General features: G+C 38.0%; 1 protein-coding gene across 1 annotated transcript in view; it reads left to right on the forward strand.

Annotated features, from left to right (window-relative positions):
* The window catches only part of ATP13A4 (ATPase 13A4), a 138,102-nt gene that overhangs the window by 98,683 nt on the left and 18,323 nt on the right, over positions 1-21,096 (forward strand). Inside the window, exons 18-25 of the mRNA XM_012780244.3 lie at positions 2,782-2,906; positions 7,161-7,324; positions 8,140-8,262; positions 9,895-9,974; positions 11,435-11,477; positions 11,882-11,991; positions 13,858-13,954; positions 15,685-15,757. Of these exons, the coding sequence (XP_012635698.1) occupies positions 2,782-2,906; positions 7,161-7,324; positions 8,140-8,262; positions 9,895-9,974; positions 11,435-11,477; positions 11,882-11,991; positions 13,858-13,954; positions 15,685-15,757 (815 nt within the window). The remainder of the gene's footprint in view (positions 1-2,781; positions 2,907-7,160; positions 7,325-8,139; positions 8,263-9,894; positions 9,975-11,434; positions 11,478-11,881; positions 11,992-13,857; positions 13,955-15,684; positions 15,758-21,096) is intronic.

The following is a 21,096-nucleotide window of genomic DNA, read 5'->3' on the forward strand; positions in this document are numbered from 1 at the left end:
GTTCTGGCTACTATGCTGTGGCTTCTGATTATTATAATAAGATATTTGCATATTTACAAGTTGGAGACTCATGGTTTTGGAACTTGTGCATATAACAAAGCACTCACTGTAGAGGCACATGAACAACAGAGAAGGGTGCAGGCTGTAGCACACAGGAGAGTACATGTCCTGGTCAGAGGTACTGAAATTCGAACTTTTCAAAATCTGATGTGGCCAAAACATGAATTCACTGATAGCATTGGATCTTAGGTCATCAATTTGTCTCTCCTCTCTTAAAGCCATATCACCACAGGTATACGGACAGCTAAGTTAATTTATCTATTCTTTGCTAATTCCAGATTGGGATAAGACATTCTTTTTGGGTATTTTGTTTTTGTTCTTTTTATTTATTTTTTTATCGTGGTTACTCAGGGTGCTTCTCCTCAAGGGTTATTAGCTCACTTTATGCATATTTCATCCTCTAAAAGTCACATGGATTCTAAAAACATGAAGTGTAATCACAGGGATGACAGTGCTTCCTTTGTATTACATGCATCATTCTTTATTATTTTTAAATATTTCAGAAAGAGGTCTAATGTCTGTGCAGGAAGCAGGAGAGGATAGCATGCTATTCCAAGTTGCAGAGCTTGAGGACTTTCAAGGAATTACTCCATTTTACTTTGGCTCACATTGAAATCTCATGAAAAGAAGAATCATGGAATACTAGAGCTGGCAGAGACCTTGGAGATCCAAAGATGAACTAGATTTCTAAAGAAAAAATATGCTCATGGTCACACAGCATGGTAGTGGTAAGGCTGAGAGTAGAAGCCCAGTTTCCTGATTATTGTGCATTGACCCCTATGAAGCTCATAAGCCAGAGAAACTAGGAATACTAGTGCCAAGGTAGGCCATAGGCTTTGGCAAATATTTGACCCATTTTCCTGGCCTAATTTGGCATCTGGTTGGCTTATGTAATACGATCTCCAAAAATATCTGAAGCCTGAGGTCTGAGTGCAAGAACCACAAGAAAGATTGAAGGTCTTCAATCAGGCATCAACTAAGTTATCCTTCAAAGAGCAGATTAAATATAATCACCTCCAGGAAGGCTCCTCTAATCACTTCACCCAGAAATGATTGCACCCTCTTTTCTGACTCCATGGAACTCTGATTTGGACATCTGTCATGATCATTTTCCTAGCCTTCCATGGAACTGAAGTGGCCATGTCTAATTCTACCTCCCAGTTGAATGTGAATTCTCTAGAGTTAGGGGCTACTGTATATTCTCTCCTCCTTTTCCTCAGTGCTGTTTCTTGAATTCATTGGCAGAAGACTTTTTGAAAAAAAGAAATGAATTTTTCTAGATTGCCTGGCAAAAATTGGTCACAATATGTATCAGAGCATTTCAACTAGGCACACATTTGCTGAGCACTGTTTGTGTGTCCGGCATCACTCGGGCACTGATGAACACAGCATTGAATCAGGTGGGCTTGTCCTCAACTAACTGAGGCAGAGTGACAGATCAGAAAGGCAAGAATGATAATATATGGTCAAATAAAATATGAGCTAAACTGAGGTAGAAGTAATATGTCAAGGGAACAATTATTTCCCTTGTTCCCTTGAGGAAGCCTTTATGGGAGAGGTACCATGAGAATTGAGCCTCAAAATATAAGAAGTATTTCATTAGCAAATCATGGGGAGCATATAACCTCTTCCATGAAATAAGGAAGAATGTCTCATAGCAGCCCAGAATGAATGTCTAGAGAGAGTCAAGTACAGAGACTACCCATGGTGAATGTTCCAACTTGGCCTGAAATTAGGGTGGGTGAAGAATTTGGTGATAGCTGAAGCTAGTAAGATAGTTTGGAATCACACCACAGACTTAAATGCCAGGTTCAGAAGAATGAGAAATGCCATCCTCCCATGCTTGCTCTGAGGTGAGTAGTTCAAACCGTGTCTACATCCTGCTGCTCTGGTGGAGGTGTTAGCAGCTTCCTGGGAGCATCGCTGACTCTGGATCATGACCCTGGCTTATGTGAGACCCAGCATTCAGACACACACGGCAGGCAAGTCAAGGAGCTTTTTAGCAGTGTTGCTTTCATCTGCATTTCAGCCAGAATTAGGCAGTGCTGGTGTCTTGTTCTTGTGTTTGCATGTAAGATAAAGGAATCATGGAATAATCTTTGAACTCCCAATCACAAATGTATTTCCCTGCACTTGGTCCTGTAAAATGTTGCTGAAAATGTTCTTGTGGTGGATAGGAGCCTTGAAGGCCTTACTTACTTTTGGAAACATACACGCTTTGTGCAGAAAAGCATTGCTACCAGCTGAGGGAGAAAGAGGGAAGAACTTGGCCTTAATAGAGGTACCATTTGTTGAGATTATGAGCTCCTATCTCCTGGGGCTAAGATGGTGTTGATTACAGCCTGGTTTCTGGAGAAACTGGTATTTATTTTTCTTATGCTTCCTCTTAATTTTCATGACGTTTTGTACCCAAACTAGAATTACTCTTTGTTATTAGCAGGCGAGGTAACTCTTAGAGTCTTTTATCTTGTTTTCTACAAAGGTTAAATCAAAGCTTTTGCTTAATAAGTACTCTCTTTCTCTTGATTAACTAAGTATTCGACATTCTTTGTGTCTCCTTCTGCCTTTTTTCTGGATTGTTCCTGTCATATAATCAGTGGCTAAGGAACAGTGCTTGGATGAGTGAGTGCAACCACTCGGCCAGGGATCTTTGTCTTTTTGTTTTACTTCCTCTGAGAAAGCTATAATGTGCTACTTCTGTTCAATCATGTATATTTCCAGGGAGAAGGTAGAATCAAACCTGATATTTCTGGGCTTGCTGATCTTAGAGAATCGTTTGAAGGAAGAGACTAAACCTGTCTTGGAAGAGCTCATCTCAGCGCGGATAAGGACTGTAATGATCACAGGTATACAACCAAGTGTGTAGTGAAAACAGTAAGAATTCGATGTGGGAATAGGGACTCACTTTCTTAACAACCTACTATGGGCCAGACACCTTTCTAGGTGCAGGAGATAGGCTAAAAAAAAAGCAAAATTATTGTTTTCCCCAAGCTTCCATTTCAGTGGCATAATAGAAAATCAATCAAATAGTGTAAGTATTTTGAGGTACACAAAATCGGATGATGTGGTAAAGTGTATCTGGCCATCTACTTTAGATGAGATGTTTAAGAGATGCCTCTCTGAAAGGCATTTACATTTCAAATGAAACCTAAATGTCAAGAAGGTATGAGTCAGGCAAAGATGATGATTTTTTATTATCAAATACTAAGAAAAATGCTCAATGTGGTCTATAAACTACACTGAAGTCCCATCAACAATAAAATCTATGATCCTAGAGATAAAAAAAATATGCTATTCTCTCTACTCCTAACCCTAAAGCCCAAATCATGTAATACAAACAGGATAGCAAGAGAAATGTGTGAAATTTCTTAATGAAATTAAGTGTGAATTTCTTAATGAAATTTGACACTGATGCTATAATTTTTTAATTGCAGAAGAAACTAGAGGTGAATAAATGACTTCCTGATGAATTCATATTCATATTTTTTTGAATGTGTGTTGCCTTTCTTTGCTCTCATAGATGCTTTTAACTCTATTATTTTTGTCACTTACACAGATTATTTCCACATCAAAGCCATTACTTCCCACCCCCATCCCCTGACCCCAATTCCACCGTAGGAATCTTGAATACTTTTACTTCTGTACTTCTACACCCCTGCATTCCAGACCCCACAATCCCAGAGACTTTTGGATTGCTTTTACTTTATCCTTTTACAGTCAGATCTCTCAATCTGACTTTTAGGTATTGCTGAGTTAATTTACTACATATTAGAATTTCTCTTACACTATGACCCTTCTGTTTCAAAAATCTTTATTTAGCACTTCTATTACACATTCTCATCATCTATCCCTAACCATTCAGATTTATGTACAAGAGTTCATCGTTCTCCATCCTTCCTCTTCACTTCTCTTTCCTCATTTTGAAAATTCTGTTTTTCCTTTCCTTGCTTGTTTAGTTTCTTTTCTCAAGTATTGTCCTTGGATGGAATGGAGGTGTGATATGCTGTCCAATTTCTTACATATCCTGGAAGATCTTTCTTTGCCCCGACAGGTGAATAATATCTTGCCTTGATATAAGATTCTTGAGTTGTAGTTCTTTTTTCATAGGTGCAATTCCTTTGCCTTCTGGTATGGCACATTGCAAGTCCACTGCCAGTCCTTTGTAGGTAACAGATAATCTTTTAAATTTAACTTTGGAGTTTAGAAATGTTTGCCTTTATGTTTGTCTTTTTCATTACTGTAGTCTGGACCATCAAGAGTATTTTAATCTGTCTTCTTCTCAGAAAAATTTCCCCTATTGTTTGTTTAATTATTGCCTTTGTTCTCCATCTTTCCTTTTTTACTTCTGGAATTTCTATTATTCACATGACAGGTCTCCGTGGATCTATCCTCTTAGTTTGTTTTTTTCTTGTGATTGTCACCTTTTTATAATTTTGCTTTGTACTTGAAGGTTTTTTTATTGGCACCCAGTTTTTCCAAACCACAATCTCAGCTCCCAGCAATGTTCATTATCTCCTTCAAATCCCCTATTGAACTCTTAAATCCTTAAACCATGTTTTGAGGTGTGAGTGGCTCTAGAAAATTTTGTTTGCTTGTGTTTTGGTGCTGCATTTGCATTTGCTTAGGTGCTTTTATTTTTAATGCAGGTTTCATCAGTCTGCAGCAGCTTTTCATTTCACCAGTCATGAGTTCTGAATGTTCTGCCTGATCTTTTCCTGTTCAGCTTCTGGAATTTCTTAGATAGACTGTTGTATTTGTCTGTCAGATGACTGAAGCTCAGGCTTGGGCTGTATGTCCTCAACAGTAGATCTTGCACCAGTGGGAGATGGCAAGATGGGCCTGTGTTGCAAAGCAGACAGGCTGCTGGTGTCCAGCTCAGGCATGGGGAGAAGCCTCCTACCTCTCAGGGATCCCTAGATTCTTCCAGCCTGAGGTAGAGCAGCTCCTTCCCACCAGCTCAGCTTAATTGAGGGTCCTCCTAAGTATTTTGGTAGAAACCTGGGAGAAGCTATGTTAGGGACAGCCAGCCAGATGTTACTTATTTTTTAGTGGTTGCTTTAGGGATTAAAACATATGTATCTACCCTTTCAAGAAGACTTACAACCAGAAATGTCTCTTGCCTTCCTTCTCTTTTTATATTTACTCAGATCTGTATCATTTTTTTTTTTTTGCTATGTTTTTGTTCCTTAAGTTACAGGTTAACCTCTAGAATCATTTCTTTTCGAGCTAAAGAGCTTCCTTTAGTATTTTTTTTTTTTGAGCATGTGCTCTAATGACAAATTATCTTGCTTTTCTTCAACTGAGAATGTCTTTATTTCTCTTTCATTCCTGAAGGATATTTTCACTAGCTAGAGGAATCAGAGTTGACAGTTCTTTTCTTTCAACATTTTAAATATGTTGTTCCACTGTGGTCTTGTCTCCACATTTTTTGAAGAGAAATCTGTGATAATTTGAATTATTTTTCCCTCATATGTAATATGTTTTTATATAACTGCTTTTATTCTTTATCTTTGACTTTTACTATTTGATTATTATGTGTCTGGATGAGAGTCTCACTGAGTTTATCCTGTATGGAGTTCACTGAGCTTCTTGACTCTATACATTTAAGTCTTTTACCATATTTGGGAAATTTTTGCTATCATTTCTTTAAATATTTTTTTCTGTTCCAATCTCTTTTTCCTTTGCTTCTTGGACTCTAATGACATGGATGAGTCCTTTTGATATCCTTGAGACTGTTCATTTTTAAAAAGATGTTATCTTTGTTCTTCAGGTTGTATAATTTCTATTTATCTGCCTTCAAGTTCACTGACCCTTTCTCCTGTCATCTCTATTCTGCTATTGAGTACATCCAGTGAAATTTTTTTTTTAATTTCAGGTATTGTATTTTTCAATTCTAAAGTATCTATTTGGTTATTTTTTACAGTTTATATTTTTCACTTATCTTTCCATTTATTTCAAGAGAATTAACATTTACCACATTAAATGGGCTTATGATAACTGCTTTAAAACCATTATCTGGTAATTCCAACATCTGGGTCACCTAGGGATTGGCAAATGTTGTTCCCCCACCCTTGGGAATTGGCCAGATTTTCCAGATTTTTCATATGTTGAGTATCCTTAACATTTTGACTATTATGTTGTGAGATTTTGGATTTTGTTAAAATCTTCTGGAGAACACTGACCTTTTTGTTTTAGCGGGCAATCTACCCAAAGTTCTGTCTTGCCTATTGTAGGTGGTAGTTCCAATATTAGTTTAGCTATTAAGTCTTTTGCTATGATATCTGGGTCTGCCCCACACAGGGGTTACTCTTACAGATGGAAGGTGATCTATATCACAGTTCAATTCTTGAAGCTTTGCTTATCTTTCTTTGCATCTGCTTCACACATGCTCTGGGTTGAGTCCAGGAGGTATATAATTCACACACTTGTCTAGCTCTCTCCTTGCTATGATTTCCCCTCATACACTCCAGCCTACAAGGACCCATTTTCCTGGTTCCTTTGTAAGAAATCCAAAAGACTTGGTTTCTCTTAGAGTTTTAGCTATTTGAACTGCTCTAGGACTTAGGTCAAACATATGAAAGGAAAGAGAAAAAAGCTGAAAAACTCATCCCCTCTTAGGTTGCTTCTCCAAATGTGACTCCCTTCCACACTCTGCCTACTTTTGCTTACTTTTCAAAGTCCATGGGTAGTTGCTTTTTGTTTTTTGTTCAGTGTTTCCCATTGTAATCAGTGGGAGAGAGAGATTGTGGTGGGTTTATTCCATCTTGACTAGACGGGGAACAGCCAGATACAATATTAAACCAGTAGAGTTTTCCTAAACACTTGTAAAGCTGCTAACAAATGACAGAAATAGATTTGAATTTTGCTTTTTTATTTTTTATGCCAAGTTTCTGGCAAAAATATACTAGTAGGTCATGAAATAACCATGAGAAATCATGGAATCATGGAATCACGGAAGGTCAGGGCTGAGAAAGACCTTAGAGATTATTTCTTTAAACAACAAAATTAAGGACTGAATTTTTTACACTGCTTTTCCAGGCTCTGCATGAGTTGGTCCCATCTTTTCAACCTTGTCTTGGGATACTCTTACCTTCTTCTAGGTGACAATCTTCAGACTGCAATAACAGTGGCCAGAAAATCTGGGATGGTTTCTGAAAGCCAGAAAGTCATTCTCATTGAGGCAAATGAAACCACTGGGTCATCATCAGCATCCATATCTTGGAAGTTAGTAGAAGAGAAGAAACACATCACATATGGGAATCAGGTACACCCGAAAACAGACCTTTTACCGTATCATGTAACTTGTCTCACGGCATTGGTACTGAGCAGCTTTGACCTGGATTTAACACACTTCTCCAAATGTCTATCACCCATGCAGTTCAATGAACTCAGTTTTATCAGTTTCCCATACTGTTCCGACTGAACTTTAAGGTGCAATGCTCTTCTGGGTGCTGCAAACAATCCATTCTTTTCAACTTAAATTTTTTTGGCACTATATGAGAAAGAATATAGTAAGTGGAGTTGTGAATCTAATTTCTCATTTTCCCCTTGCTTGTCAGCCACCCCATTGGGTTCAAAGGGGATTTAGTCCCCAGGAGTGGCACTGCTGTGTACAACAGAAAAATCAGACTATGTCTTCAGGGTAGGAAAAAGAAAAGTTTTATTCATTTACCTCCAGTCTTGTCAGTATTCTGTCTCCATTGTGTCCTTGTAGAACAATATTAATTCTGTAAAAAAAAAAAATAGTAAGTTCTCACCTCAGGGAGAGATTTGTTAAGCTGCAGTGCTTTTGTATTTTGCACTTGAAATGTGTGAAATGTGCTATTCTCTGGGACTCACCAAGATCAAATCAGGATGAAAACAGGACATGAGTAAGTGTTATTCTCCTATTCACTAGTGGCCATGATGTGCAAAGATTGATCCTGCAAAAAGAAAGTGCTTCTCTATGGAATCATAGCTGGAGTGTGACTTTTAAAGAAAGATCCTGGTCTGTCTTCATTGCCTTCTCTCAGATATGCTTGTGGTCCTAACCACTCTATCAAGTGGAAGAGTCTAAAATAGCCGTGTCTTTCTTTGCAGGACAATTATATTAACATCAGGGAAGAAGTCTCTGATAATGGCAGAGAAAGAAGTTATCATTTTGCCCTAAGTGGAAAATCCTTTCATGTTATAAGTCAGCATTTCAGCAGCCTACTGCCAAAGGTAAGTTCTAAGAGGCGAACAATTTCCCTGTGAAGATGCTGCTGATGTCACTTACAGAACATGCTCCTAAATTATTTTGAACCTCTAAGTAAGTAATATATACTTAGTTCTATATATCATAAGAGAGGCAGATATTTTTGCAGAGGTTGTTATTGTCTCATTTCCTACTATATTTGAAATAAATAAACTTAATTAGCCAATTTTCCACTCTCTATAAGATTGAAGCATCTGTGATTTCTCAAATTATAAAGATTAATTTTGGATGGCTGTCATTATATTGCCATGATTAAGGATCTCACAGTATAGTGGAAATCCCGTAATTATACAGGAACCTAGGCCAAGAATAAAGGAACTTCATTAGGTTTTTGATAGATGACTCTGTACTGAAGAGGCTTTGATGAAGAGCAAAGACATAGTGGGGGCAGGTCTATCATATATATGTATATGTACATATATATATATACACACACACACACACACACACACACGATCATCCCTCAGAATCCATGGAAGATTGGTTCCAGCACTGCCCCATGAATACCAAAATCTATGGATGCTCAAATCCCTTACATAAAATGGCACATAGCATTTGCATATAACCTATGCATATCCTCCCTTAAACATTAAATCATCTCTAGGTTACTTATAATATATATTACAATGTAAATTCTATGCAAATAGTTGTTACATCCTATAGTTTAGGGAATAATGACAAGAAGAAAAAGTCTTTACATGTTCAATACAGACACAATCATTCATTTTTTTCTTCGAATATTTTTGATCCATGTTTGGTTTAATCCATGGGTGTGGAACCCACAGATACAGAAGGCCGAATGTGAAAGAACACATGAAACGTGAACAAACTAGAGAAAGATGGGTCCAGTGTAACCCAAAGAGAAACTATTTATGCTTAATTGGTCATCATCTTAGGTACCGTTTAAGAAAACAGAATAAAGACTCTGAGATTGGGGAAACACTAAACTGAGGTTACTGCCAAGAAGAGCAGGGGGCACATGGAACTGATATAGAATTTAAGACTCTATAGAAGGGAGAATAGGTGGGTGGAGCTGGCACAGCTTTTTACACCCCCAAACCATTAGTGTTCCATAGCTCAAATTAGGTTTGGGATATCAGCTGAGCTTCATAATTGGTCAAATCCAGATGGTATGGTTAAGTCAAAGACCATAAATAGTCACTATTTCGCCATCAGGCTGTTTTTCTGCCAGTTCTGAACAATTTTATGAGAAGCAATTGCTTATTTTTCTTCTCCTGGGATCTTGACCTCTTATTATTTTTAAATTTCTCACACTCCACTGGTTCAAGGTTCCATTAAGCTCAGGATTTTTCAGAACCATGTTCCCTATGGCAGCTGGACTAAATTCCTGTAGGTCATCATTTTCACAAAATATTTTTATTAAGCAGTCATCTTTACTGATTTTTTGGTTTCCACTGGTCATATATCTGATGAATAAAGTCTCAATGTCTGTCTTAAAATCCAAAGGAAGGCCCATTAGAAAAATTTCTGTTTTCATTGATGGGTGTCATTACTTAGTCAATGTTCTGAGTATTATAAATTATTTCATGTATGACTAGCTGACATTACAAAAAATTTACTCTTTGGGTTTCTTACAGATACTGATCAATGGGACTATCTTTGCAAGAATGTCTCCTGGGCAGAAATCCAGCCTGGTGGAAGAATTTCAGAAACTGGAGTAGGTTCTTTGCCGATTCAGATGGCATGAATTACATGGGTGCATCACAGGGGGAGAGTGAGAGGCACAGGGAGTCACTCAGTTGGGCTGGGGCAGTGGTTCTTACCCTGGCTGTACATAACAATAACCTGGGGAGCTTTGAAAAAATACCAGGAGCCCACCATCCAGAGATTCTGATGCAATTGTTCATATGGGGCTTAGAAATCAGTATTTTTTTTCAATGCTCCTCACATAAGTTAATTTTGCATCCAATATTTAGAACAAGTGGACTGGAACATAAGGGATGTGAAATGGTATGGGGAGAAATAAGACTGGAAAGGAGGTTTGAGCTCAGCTCTTGAGGGTATAATGAGAATTTAGACTTTATTTTTATAAGCTATCGTCACAATTATGATGTAGGGAGATTCATATGACAAGAGATTCATATAACCGTAAAAATACTTAAATATTCTCATGTCAAAGCATTGTTTCTATTCTAAATCAGAAAAATATTTCTCTTCTAACACAAAGGGTCTCCATTCTGAGGCAGAATGAGCAGACCAAATAAAGAGCCCATCATCTGGCAACCTTTGTTTCCTGTTAACAGAACCCCATGGAGCACTGCAGGCTTTCTCCACTCTTGGCCACATCCACATAACTCCTGCTCCTACTCACTCCTACTCTGTCCTCCTACTCATTTGATTCAGTCATCGGGCAAGCATCTCGATTCAGAAAGCCCTGTCTTCTCAACATATTTGAAAACCTACAGAGTAAACTAGTTACCTACACAGAGCAGTGTGGGAGAAAAGCGCAACGTATTCTGTGAATGCTGTCAGAGTGCTTGTATTTTCAGAAGCTGACTATTTGTAATCTTTGTCAAGCATTCAAGAGAGAAGTATTCACTCAGCCTCAAAAAGCCATCCTGAAGCAGAGATGTATTTTCTTTCTCCAACTTCTGGGCTTGGCATTTGCATTTTTGAGTTGAGCTCCTTCCTCTTGTGTTAATATTAACAGAACCAAAAACTATCACTTATCATTTTAGACTTTGTAAGCCATGTTCCCATACAGCATCTCATTTAATACTCACAACAGTTTTTTTGGGGAGAATAGTAGTCAAAAGACCAAGCTCTAAATCTAGATCTTCTGGTTTCAAATCCTGTGCCCTCTACACTGTGTCGCGCCCACATCATATAATTGTGAACACCTGTTTTACAGCTGAGACAGCTGCTCCCTAAGTTATGAAGTGCGGTGTCTATGGGAAACACCTGGAGCCAGAACTGATGTGCTGGATTTCTAAATCTATTGTATACACTCCTGAGTCACACTTTACTTTCAGTGAAACCAGACTCTTAGGGACATTCTCGTAAAATAAATGATGAGTTTGAACCCTAAGTAATGATGGTCACTTCATTTTTTTAATTAGGAAATTAGCTGGTAAGATAGCTTTGATCTCCTCCACAATTGACATGCTTCCCTTGCAGTTACTTTGTAGGTATGTGCGGCGATGGAGCCAACGACTGTGGGGTACGTAGCTGCCAGTGTGTGTGGCCACAATCTCACACTCAGTTCTGCTTGTCTGGAGCCCTTTAGAGACAGCACCTCCTGGGATGCATATCATTTTCATTCCTCTTGATGGATAAACTGATGCTGAGGGTTTGAGAGGTTTTTGACCAAAGCCATACAATGACTGAATGATCAGTATAGGCTAAGTGGGGTAGAATTTGGTTCTGGAGTTCCCAGTCCTCTGGCTAGGTGTCCTGAGCCATCTTGTCCTTATGTGGGCAGGCGGGGTCAAGTCTGGTCATCTCCCAGTTAGCATTTGGGCCCATGAGCCACCTTGTGGCCAGCTTAACTGGCCTTTTCTTGCGAAGTCTTAGTACAGATGTAGGTGAATCTACATGGAAAGTAAGCTGACTCTTTGCTTTCAGGCTTTGAAAATGGCTCATGTGGGCATCTCTTTATCAGAGCAGGAGGCATCTGTGGCTTCACCTTTCACTTCCAAAACTCCAAACATTGAGTGCGTACCACATCTTATCAAGTAAGTGGGCACATCCCTAAGCACTATTGTTTTCTCTCTCTCTCTCTCTCAACTTTTAGTTATAGATTACATTGCTCTGCCCAGGAAAGATCAGGGAAACTTTGTGTCCCTAGGTAGGGAGGGTGCTTTGTGGAAAAATGCAATCAAACATTCTGCCAAATGGATTTACCAGGAGTTAAAAATAACGTTGGGAGAGCAGTGGTATTTCCAATGAATGAATTTACTGATTAGGTTATTTTCAGAAGATTGAAATCTGGAACTTGTTACTGCTTGAAATTGTCAATCATCCTCTGATTTTTCAAATATATCTCCTTAGATGCTTTATACTGGGGGATTCAGAGAAGTCCACTTGCCTTCTTTCCCTCTTGTCTCTCTGTGCTTCCATGGGGTACCCATCCCATCCCCAGTTTTCAAAATCTTTATTGATCATTGGTGCTACCACTAAAATTTTCCTTGGAGTTTTATTTTTCTCCCCAGAATATGTGTTTCTGCTGCATTTTATTTGAATGATAGAGGTAGTTAGCATTGTAACTACTCTTGGTTATTATAACTAGCATGTGTTTGCAGTCTGAAAAGTGCTTTAATGCCTATTATCTTATACTTTAAGACAGCTAGGACATATAGGAATGGTTATTATTTCTTTTACAAATAAAAAAATTGAGGCTTAGAGAATTTAACTAATGTGCCCAAGCTCACATAGCCACATAAAGTTGGAGATTATTTTAGAATCAATTCTGTTTAAATGTGTGTAATGGACAAATATCATACTCTTTCCATATTAAAACAATGATTTGGCTAGTTTCTCCCAATTTTTTATTCATGCATTCGACAAATATTTATTGAGCAGGCACTTAATGCCAAGAATTAAGGGAGATAAATAAAGACAATACTTACTGATTTTGATAGGTGCTGTCAAGGAAATAAATAGGGTGATGCAAAAGGTAGGAAGGTAGCTGGAAAGGTGGAATCGGCTGCTTCAGATGGGGTGGTGTGCTCTCTAAGGAGCTGAGGAAGGAGGAGAAACTACTTTCTGGCCAGAGCAAATGGCAGTGGTAAAAGCCTGATACAGAAAAAAACCTGATTTGAAGATCAGGTTTAGAACCCTAGGAAATCATTAAACCTAGTTTAAACTTTAAAAAAGGTGAAACAAGTATAATTTAAATTTAAAATTATAATTTAAACTCTATTTTTATCCAATAGAAATAGATAAAAGTGACATTTCATATCTCATCCATTTTATGCTTTAAATATGTACTGTTTACTCAAAGTCAATCAACAATGACACTGATGAACATGCTCATCATTTCCAGTCTACTTAAATGTGATGTATGACTAATTTGAGTGTGTGTATTGTTTTAGTCCAGATTTAGAAAAAGTTGAAACTCCCAAAAGGATATTTGAGTCAAACGTGTGCCAAACTCCTAAAGCACCTGCATGGAAATAACCCCCAAAACTGCAATCTTATTTAAATCCCTTAGTTCATTGATGAAGACACTGAGACAAGGGAAATGACCCTCCACATCACATTAGTGAGTAGGCATGAGACCTGGGACTAGCTGCCACGTGCCTTGGTTCTGAGTTCAGGAGCTGAAACAGTGCCCTTAGAAAGGACAAGAGGAACTGTGAATCTGGGCTCCGTTGCCAGATCAAGACTGTGGACCTAGGCCTGGAATCGGTCTTTCCTGAAAATCTAGCCATTTGCACACTTGCAGCTAGATCTCACTGACTCAAGGCCACCCAGTCTTTCACACAAACAATGGTATGATTGGAGTTTTGATTTCTTTTTCTCCTGAGCTCAGCTGAACAGCATAGAATAACTGATCTCATTCTTTTCATTACTTTCATTTCATTTCTTTTCTTACACAGGGAAGGACGTGCAGCTCTCGTAACCTCATTTTGCATGTTTAAGTACATGGCTCTCTACAGCATGATTCAATATGTTGGTGTTCTGCTGCTGTACTGGGTATGACTTGGGACTTGGCGTCTTGGTTAGTGAGAACTAAAATGAGTGGCGGTGCAATCTCAATTTGCAAAGCCTCTTTAAAAAAGGGTATAAATAGGACACCTGAGCAATTACAGCCCGTCTAAAAATATCCTTAAGGATCTTTAAAGTATATCAGAAATAGACAAACTTATACACAGGAAAAGTTGTTGGTTCAATTCTCTGACACAGAAACTTTTTATCTAGTGGTAGCAGAGGATCAGAACTCAATATATCACTTTCTCTCTTGCTGTTACTTTTGCCTGCTTAGACTAGGTCTCTATCTTCCCAAACCCAGCCCTAGTGTACCATTCCTTAAAGAGACGATTATCTGTATTGGGATGCTTGTAAGTGTTTCATAATTGACCCTCCCTGGAAAAATGAGTCCTGATCTTTAATGTTTGCCATTTTCAGTGGTGTAAATACTCCTACTGTGGCCATTTTCAAGCTATCTGTCTGATGTCGTTGACCATGGAGTGGGGAAGAGATGTATAGTAGCAGACCATCATGTAGCCCTTACACCACAGAGTTGCAAGAGTTGTAAATAATCTCAAGAGCATACATAACAATAAAACTTAGGAAAATAATTAGAAAGTGCTGAGCTCTGAGTATTTATGGACTTTGTTTTAGTATAATTTATTTAATGGCTCATTTGCATAATTTGTTTTTATATTGGCTGTGTTTAAAAACCAGCTCACAGTATTCCTGAAAATTTTGCACTTGACTGTCAAGTGTTAGTACAAGCCGGCTTATAACTGGTTCCCTGAATACAGGGATTTGAAAATTGTCATATCATGCCACAAAAAATACATAGATCTTGTGATGGCTTTTATTATTTAACAAGATATAAAAGGAGGAAAGATATGCCTATTGTCTGCAAACTCAACATGTGAGCATATTCTACTAACACCAGGAAAGGAAATTTTATTTGTGCTAAAGATACCACGATTCATCTCTTTATATTGCCCTTTTTCTCTCGAGTTAAAGGTGTTAGCTCTACTGCTTTCAGATTACCTATATCTTTTCACACTCACTGAGGAGTGAGTTAGAGAAGGATAGGCTATTTATGAAAAACTGAGCCTGTCATGGAATCCCAAAACTGTACTCAAAAGTAGAATAGAACATAGAACATCATCTCCTTAGGACTCAGGGTGGGGAGCAAGGAAGCAAGTTTTTTGAAATCAGGAAGACCTGAATACTTTTTCCTTGAGACCATTACTTTATTAGGACTTTCTAACACTTCATCTAAAAACACTCAAGGATGCAAATAGTAGGTTTAGTTATTCTCATTTTCTGTCAGTAAAATTTAGACATGATTACCACACTTTTGTCACTCGTTCCTATTAGGGGAGCGTTCTTTTTTTGTGCCAAACCAAATCCCAGATTTTCTGTTAGTGAGTAGAAAAGAGAGCAGAGGTGACTCTTGTAGAGGAAGATGTTCCCCTCAACAAAGTAATACTGAAGCACAAAGGACCAAGACCTAAAAATACATGACGGTGGCCCTCCTGGTTAGAAAGGGTTTCCTGGGCTTAGATTTGAGACTTCCATGAACACTATTGCTCACCAACTCAAACAGGCCCCCGATCACAGCATCTGCTTGCTAACTTACTGGAAAAATCCTATGTTGCAGTGAGAAAACAAAAGCAATCAATGTCAAACTTCATCCAGAAGTCAGAACTTTTTAAAAAATCTGCTTTTCTTTTTATTTTCAGGAGACAAACAGCCTTTCAAATCACCAGTTTCTGTTCCAGGATCTGGCCATTACAACTATTATTGGGGTAACAAGTAAGATATTTTTAAAACGTTCTTGCTAGATGTGCTCCCCCCAATTGGCTTTCCTCTGCCCCAGAAATGTTTGTCTACCGTGAGGGACAGCAACGGCAGCAGAGATGTGTGACTGATTCCCACAGGTGTGTACAGAGGGAGAGAGAGAGAGAGGAAATTAGCAAAGGAAAAGCTGGCTTGTTATTTTGTTGTTTTGCACAAAATACAGAGCTTCCACAAATGGTTACTAAACATTTATGAAAAAAGCACCTTGAAAATTAGAAACACTAACTTTAGCATGTTTTTAAGGATAGTAATAGTTAAAACGTGCCCCATTTACAGAAGCTAAATGCCTTTTATGTTTCCCATCTCCAAATCTTAGCCCCTCAGGATTTAGAATATAGCTTAAAAGTGATCTTGCCATTTCATTAAACCACTCCCACTTCCCCCCTTCTAATGAGTATATGAATTGTCTCTTCAAATTCCCTGCAATGGGAATTTTTTGATATATGACTTTATTTTCTTTAGAGCTGTTTCAGGTTCATAGCAACATTGAGACATGAGCCCTGCTCCACGCATGTGTAACACCCCCCATTAGCAACATTCTCCACCAGAGTAGTGCGTTTGTTACAACTGATAAGCCTATGTTGACACATCATTATCACCCAAAGTGCATAGTTTACATTAGGATTCATTCTTGGTCTTTGATACTGTATGGGTTTGAAGATATATATATATATATATATATATATATATATATATATATATATATATATACACACACACACACACACACATATATATAAAATGACATGTATCTATCATCATAGTATCCTACAAAGTATGTTCACTCCTCATCCTTTCGCCCTCCCCAAAACCCTTGGCAACCAGTACTTTTTTTTACTTTCTCCTTAGTTTTGCCTTTTTCAGAATGTTATATAGATGGAATTGTACAGTGTGTATGCTTCTAAGATTGGCTTTTTTCACTTAGTAATATGCATTTCAGGTTCCTCAATGTCTTTTCTTAGCTTGATAGCTCATTTCTTTTAGTGCTGAATAATATTCCATTGTCTGGATGTACCACTGCTTATTTATTCATTCACCCACTGAAGGATATCTGGCTGTTTCCATGTTTGAGCAATTATCAATAAAGCTGCTATAAACATCCATATACAGGTTTTTGTGTGGACATAAGTTTTCATCTTTACTGAGTAAATACCAAAGAGAATGATAGCTATAACATATAGTAAGAAAGTACTTAGTTTTTTTGTAAGAAACTGCTAAACTGCCTTTCAAAGTGGCTGTACTATTTTGCATTCCCATCAGCAGTGAATTAAAGTTCCTGTTGCTCCACATCTTCACTAATATTTGGTATTGCCAGTTCTGGATTTGGGCCATTCTAATAGGAGTGCAGTGGTTCTATTTATGCTTTTACTCCTATCTCCTCAAGGGTTTTGTTCCTGAAATAATCTCTTTCTCCATTATTATTGACATTTCTATGGTCTACTGGATCATTCCTACTGGCATTTAAGTATATTCTCATATCTTCTTTCTATAAAAAACTCTCCTTGACCCCAAACCCACCACAAGCTATGCCCCCTTTATTCTCAAACTTCACAAACAGTATATACCAACAGTTTCCTCTTCTCATTCTGAATTCTGTTGCCATTCCATTTCCATCAGCCAGGTTCTAACATCCAAGAATGTGAATTTGAATTTGCGCCTATGCTGTTTAGTAGGAGGCAGTGGTGTGCTTGCAAATGTTTGATAACTGCTTCCCCCCAAGAAAGTTTGAAATATATATATGTATTTGTATGGAAATGAGTTTATTATAAACTACTGCAAAGAAATGTGTAGTGAGTAATTTGCAAACGGTAACAATATATGGTACTTTATATTGCCAATTTCATTAGGCAACTGATTCTCACAGAATGCTTTCATTGACTTTTGCCAAACTCTTGGGTCCATAATCAATGGATAGTTGCAAGTGATGACTGAATTAGTTACAACATGAATGTTTTTTGATATTTTCCTTTAGCTGAACAAGTAAGACAAAAAGAAAACAAAGACTTATGTCAAAACTTCAATCATTCATCAGTGATATGAACAACTTATTTGTTGAATCAGATAGTAGTTTTTGAATGCTGGAAGAATATTTCCTCAGTTAAAAAAATTCACATTATAATGGTTATAGAGGTGACACATTTTTAAGTTTAATTTTCATTATTAATCTCAAAAACATAGATAATACTAAAATGTAGTAAAATAATTAGGAAGTTATTGGTTTTGAGTATTCATTATCTTTTTCAATGCTGTCTATTTAATTACAAGTTTGTATAATTTACCTTGAATAATGGCTGTATTTAATAACTGGCTTGCAAATTTAGCAGTAATTGGCCCCTATTTAGCCAGTGTGAGCCAGCTACAGCCAGTGCTGTCTGAGATGGTGCATATTATTGACACATGATAAAGGTGCAAATCATTGATTGCCTCTTCTATATGCCTTGTGGCCTTGCTTTACACTATTTCTTATTATATCTTCTCATCTTAATTTTAACAGCCATCACACCAATTTATTTTAAAAACTTATTCAAAAGTTAAAAATAAACACGCTCAAGTGGAGCAACTGATCTCTATACTTTAACAGCCACCTCCCTTATCAAGGTCTTTCAATGACTTCCTCGCTGTCAACAATGGCCGCTTTTCTCTCCTTATTGTACTTACTCTCTCAATAGCACTCTTTTTCTTCAAAGTGTTTCTTCTCTTGGCTTTTGTGATATGACACACTCCTGAATATCTACCCTTTAATAAATACAGTTTCCCCATCTCTTTTGCTGGCTCCTATTCCTTTACTCATCCTCTAACATTTACAATGTTCCAAGTGTTGTTATTGGATTTTTCTTGTCTTTGCAGTCTGTACCATCTCCCTAAGTAATCTCAACCTGACCAATGACTTTAATGTTATCTACATGTTGATGAATCCCAAATGTGTATCTCTAGCCTTGATGTCTACCCAGAGATCTCGAAATGTAACTACTCAGCATATAACCTTGGATATTTAATAGGATTCAAACTTAATGTGCTCAAATAGATCTCTTAATTCTGCCAGATCTGATATTCAGTAAAATCTTTATGTACTTACTGAATCCCCAATTTATGCTACTTACTGATCTGGGCACTTGGAATATATCAGTGAAACTAAACAAAACAAAAAAGATATCTTTCCTCGTGGAGCTTACATTCTATTGAAACAGCACCAGCATCTACTTGGTTGTTCAAGTCAAAGACCTAGCGTTATCCTTACTTTTTCTATTTTCTTCACCCTCTGCATCCAATACATGCAAAATACCTTATTGGCTCTATCTCTGAAACACACCCTGCTTCCGTTCTTTGCATCTTCACGGTAGCCACTGTCACTAACAATGGCACCTCTCTTGCGCATTCCTGTAACAACTTCATAGCTGGTCTTATTGCTTCCCTCCTCATCCCGTCTGCCTTTCACACAATAAATAGTAAGAGTGTTATTTATAAATGTAAATTTTTCTTATGTCATTCTCTTGCTTAAAATGCTCCCATGGCATCCCATATCTACTAAATCCAAGTCTTACATAATTGGGCTCCTGCCTACTTCTCCAATTTCACCTCCAACCACATTGCCACTCACTTATGTTCCTGCCACAATGGTCTTGTTGTCTCTTGAATGTTGTCAAGCTGTGGTGACCTTAGTACCTTTGCCTTTGCTCTTCCCTTTGCCTGAAATACTCTCGCTTTACTTCATTTGGCTTTGAGTTTGACGTTTTCTTATTATTCTTATTTCAAATGTCACCACCTCAGAAAGATCACTTTATTTTTTTTTTAATTTTTTTTTATTTCGGCATATTATGGGGGTACAGATTTTAAGGTTTCAATAAATGCCCATTTCCCCCCCTCCCCCCAAAAGTCTGAGTCTCCATCATGACCATCCCCCAGATGGTGCGCATCTCACTCATTATGTATGTATATACCCGCCCCCTCCCCCCTCCCACCTGCCCAATACCCTATTACTGTAGTACCTATGTGTCCACTTAGGTGCTACTCAGTTAATACCAGTTTGCTGGAGAATATATCTAGTGCTTGTTTTTCCATTCTTGGGATACTTCACTTAGTAGTATGGGTTCCAGCTCTAACCAGGAAAATATAAGGTGTGCTATATCACCATTGTTTCTTAGAGCTAAATAGTACTCCATGGTATACATATACCACATTTTATTAATCCATTCTTGGATTGATGGGCACTTGGGCTGTTTCCACAGCCTTGCAATTATGAATTGGGCTGCTATAAACATTCGAGTGCAGGTGTCTTTTTTGTAGAGTGTCATTGGATCATTTGGGTAGATGCCCAGCAACGGGATTGCTGGATCAAATGGTAGATTCATTTGTATCGCTTTAAGGCATCTCCATATTGCTTTCCACAGAGGTTGAACTAGTTTGCAGTCCCACCAGCAGTGTAGGAGTGTTCCTCTCTCTCCGCAACCACGCCAGCATTTATTGTTTGGAGATTTTTTGATAAAGGCCATTCTCACTGGGGTTAAGTGATATCTCATTGTGTTTTTTTTTTTCCATTAATATTTATTTATTTATTTATTTTTATTTCGGCATATCATGGGGGTACAGATTTTAAGGTTTCAATAAATGCCCATTTCCCCCCCTCCCCCCAAAAGTCTGAGTCTCCATCATGACCATCCCCTAGATGGTGCACATCTCACTCATTATGTATGTATATACCCGCCCCCCTCCCCCCTCCCACCTGCCCAATAGCCTATTACTGTAGTACCTATGTGTCCACTTAGATGCTACTCAGTTAATACCAATTTGCTGGAGAATATATCTGGTGCTTGTTTTTCCATTCTTGGGATACTTCACTTAGTAGTATGGATTCCAGCTCTAACCAGGAAAATATAAGGTGTGCTATATCACCATTGTTTCTTAGAGCTGAATACTACTCCATGGTATACATATACCACATTTTATTAATCCATTCTTGGATTGATGGGCACTTGGGCTGTTTCCACAGCCTTGCAATTATGAATTGGGCTGCTATAAACATTTGAGTGCAGGTGTCTTTTTTGTAGAGTGTCATTGGATCATTTGGGTAGATGCCCAGCAATGGGATTGCTGGATCAAATGGTACATTCACTTGTATCGCTTTAAGTTATCTCCATATTGCTTTCCACAGAGGTTGAACTAGTTTGCAGTCCCACCAGCAGTGTAGGAGTGTTCCTCTGTCTCCGCAACCACGCCAGCATTTATTGTTTGGAGATTTTTTGATAAAGGCCATTCTCACTGGGGTTAAGTGATATCTCATTGTGGTTTTGATTTGC

Source organism: Microcebus murinus, chromosome 1, assembly GCF_040939455.1.
Source record: "Microcebus murinus isolate Inina chromosome 1, M.murinus_Inina_mat1.0, whole genome shotgun sequence".
In the NCBI taxonomy this organism is placed as follows: Eukaryota; Metazoa; Chordata; class Mammalia; order Primates; family Cheirogaleidae; genus Microcebus; species Microcebus murinus.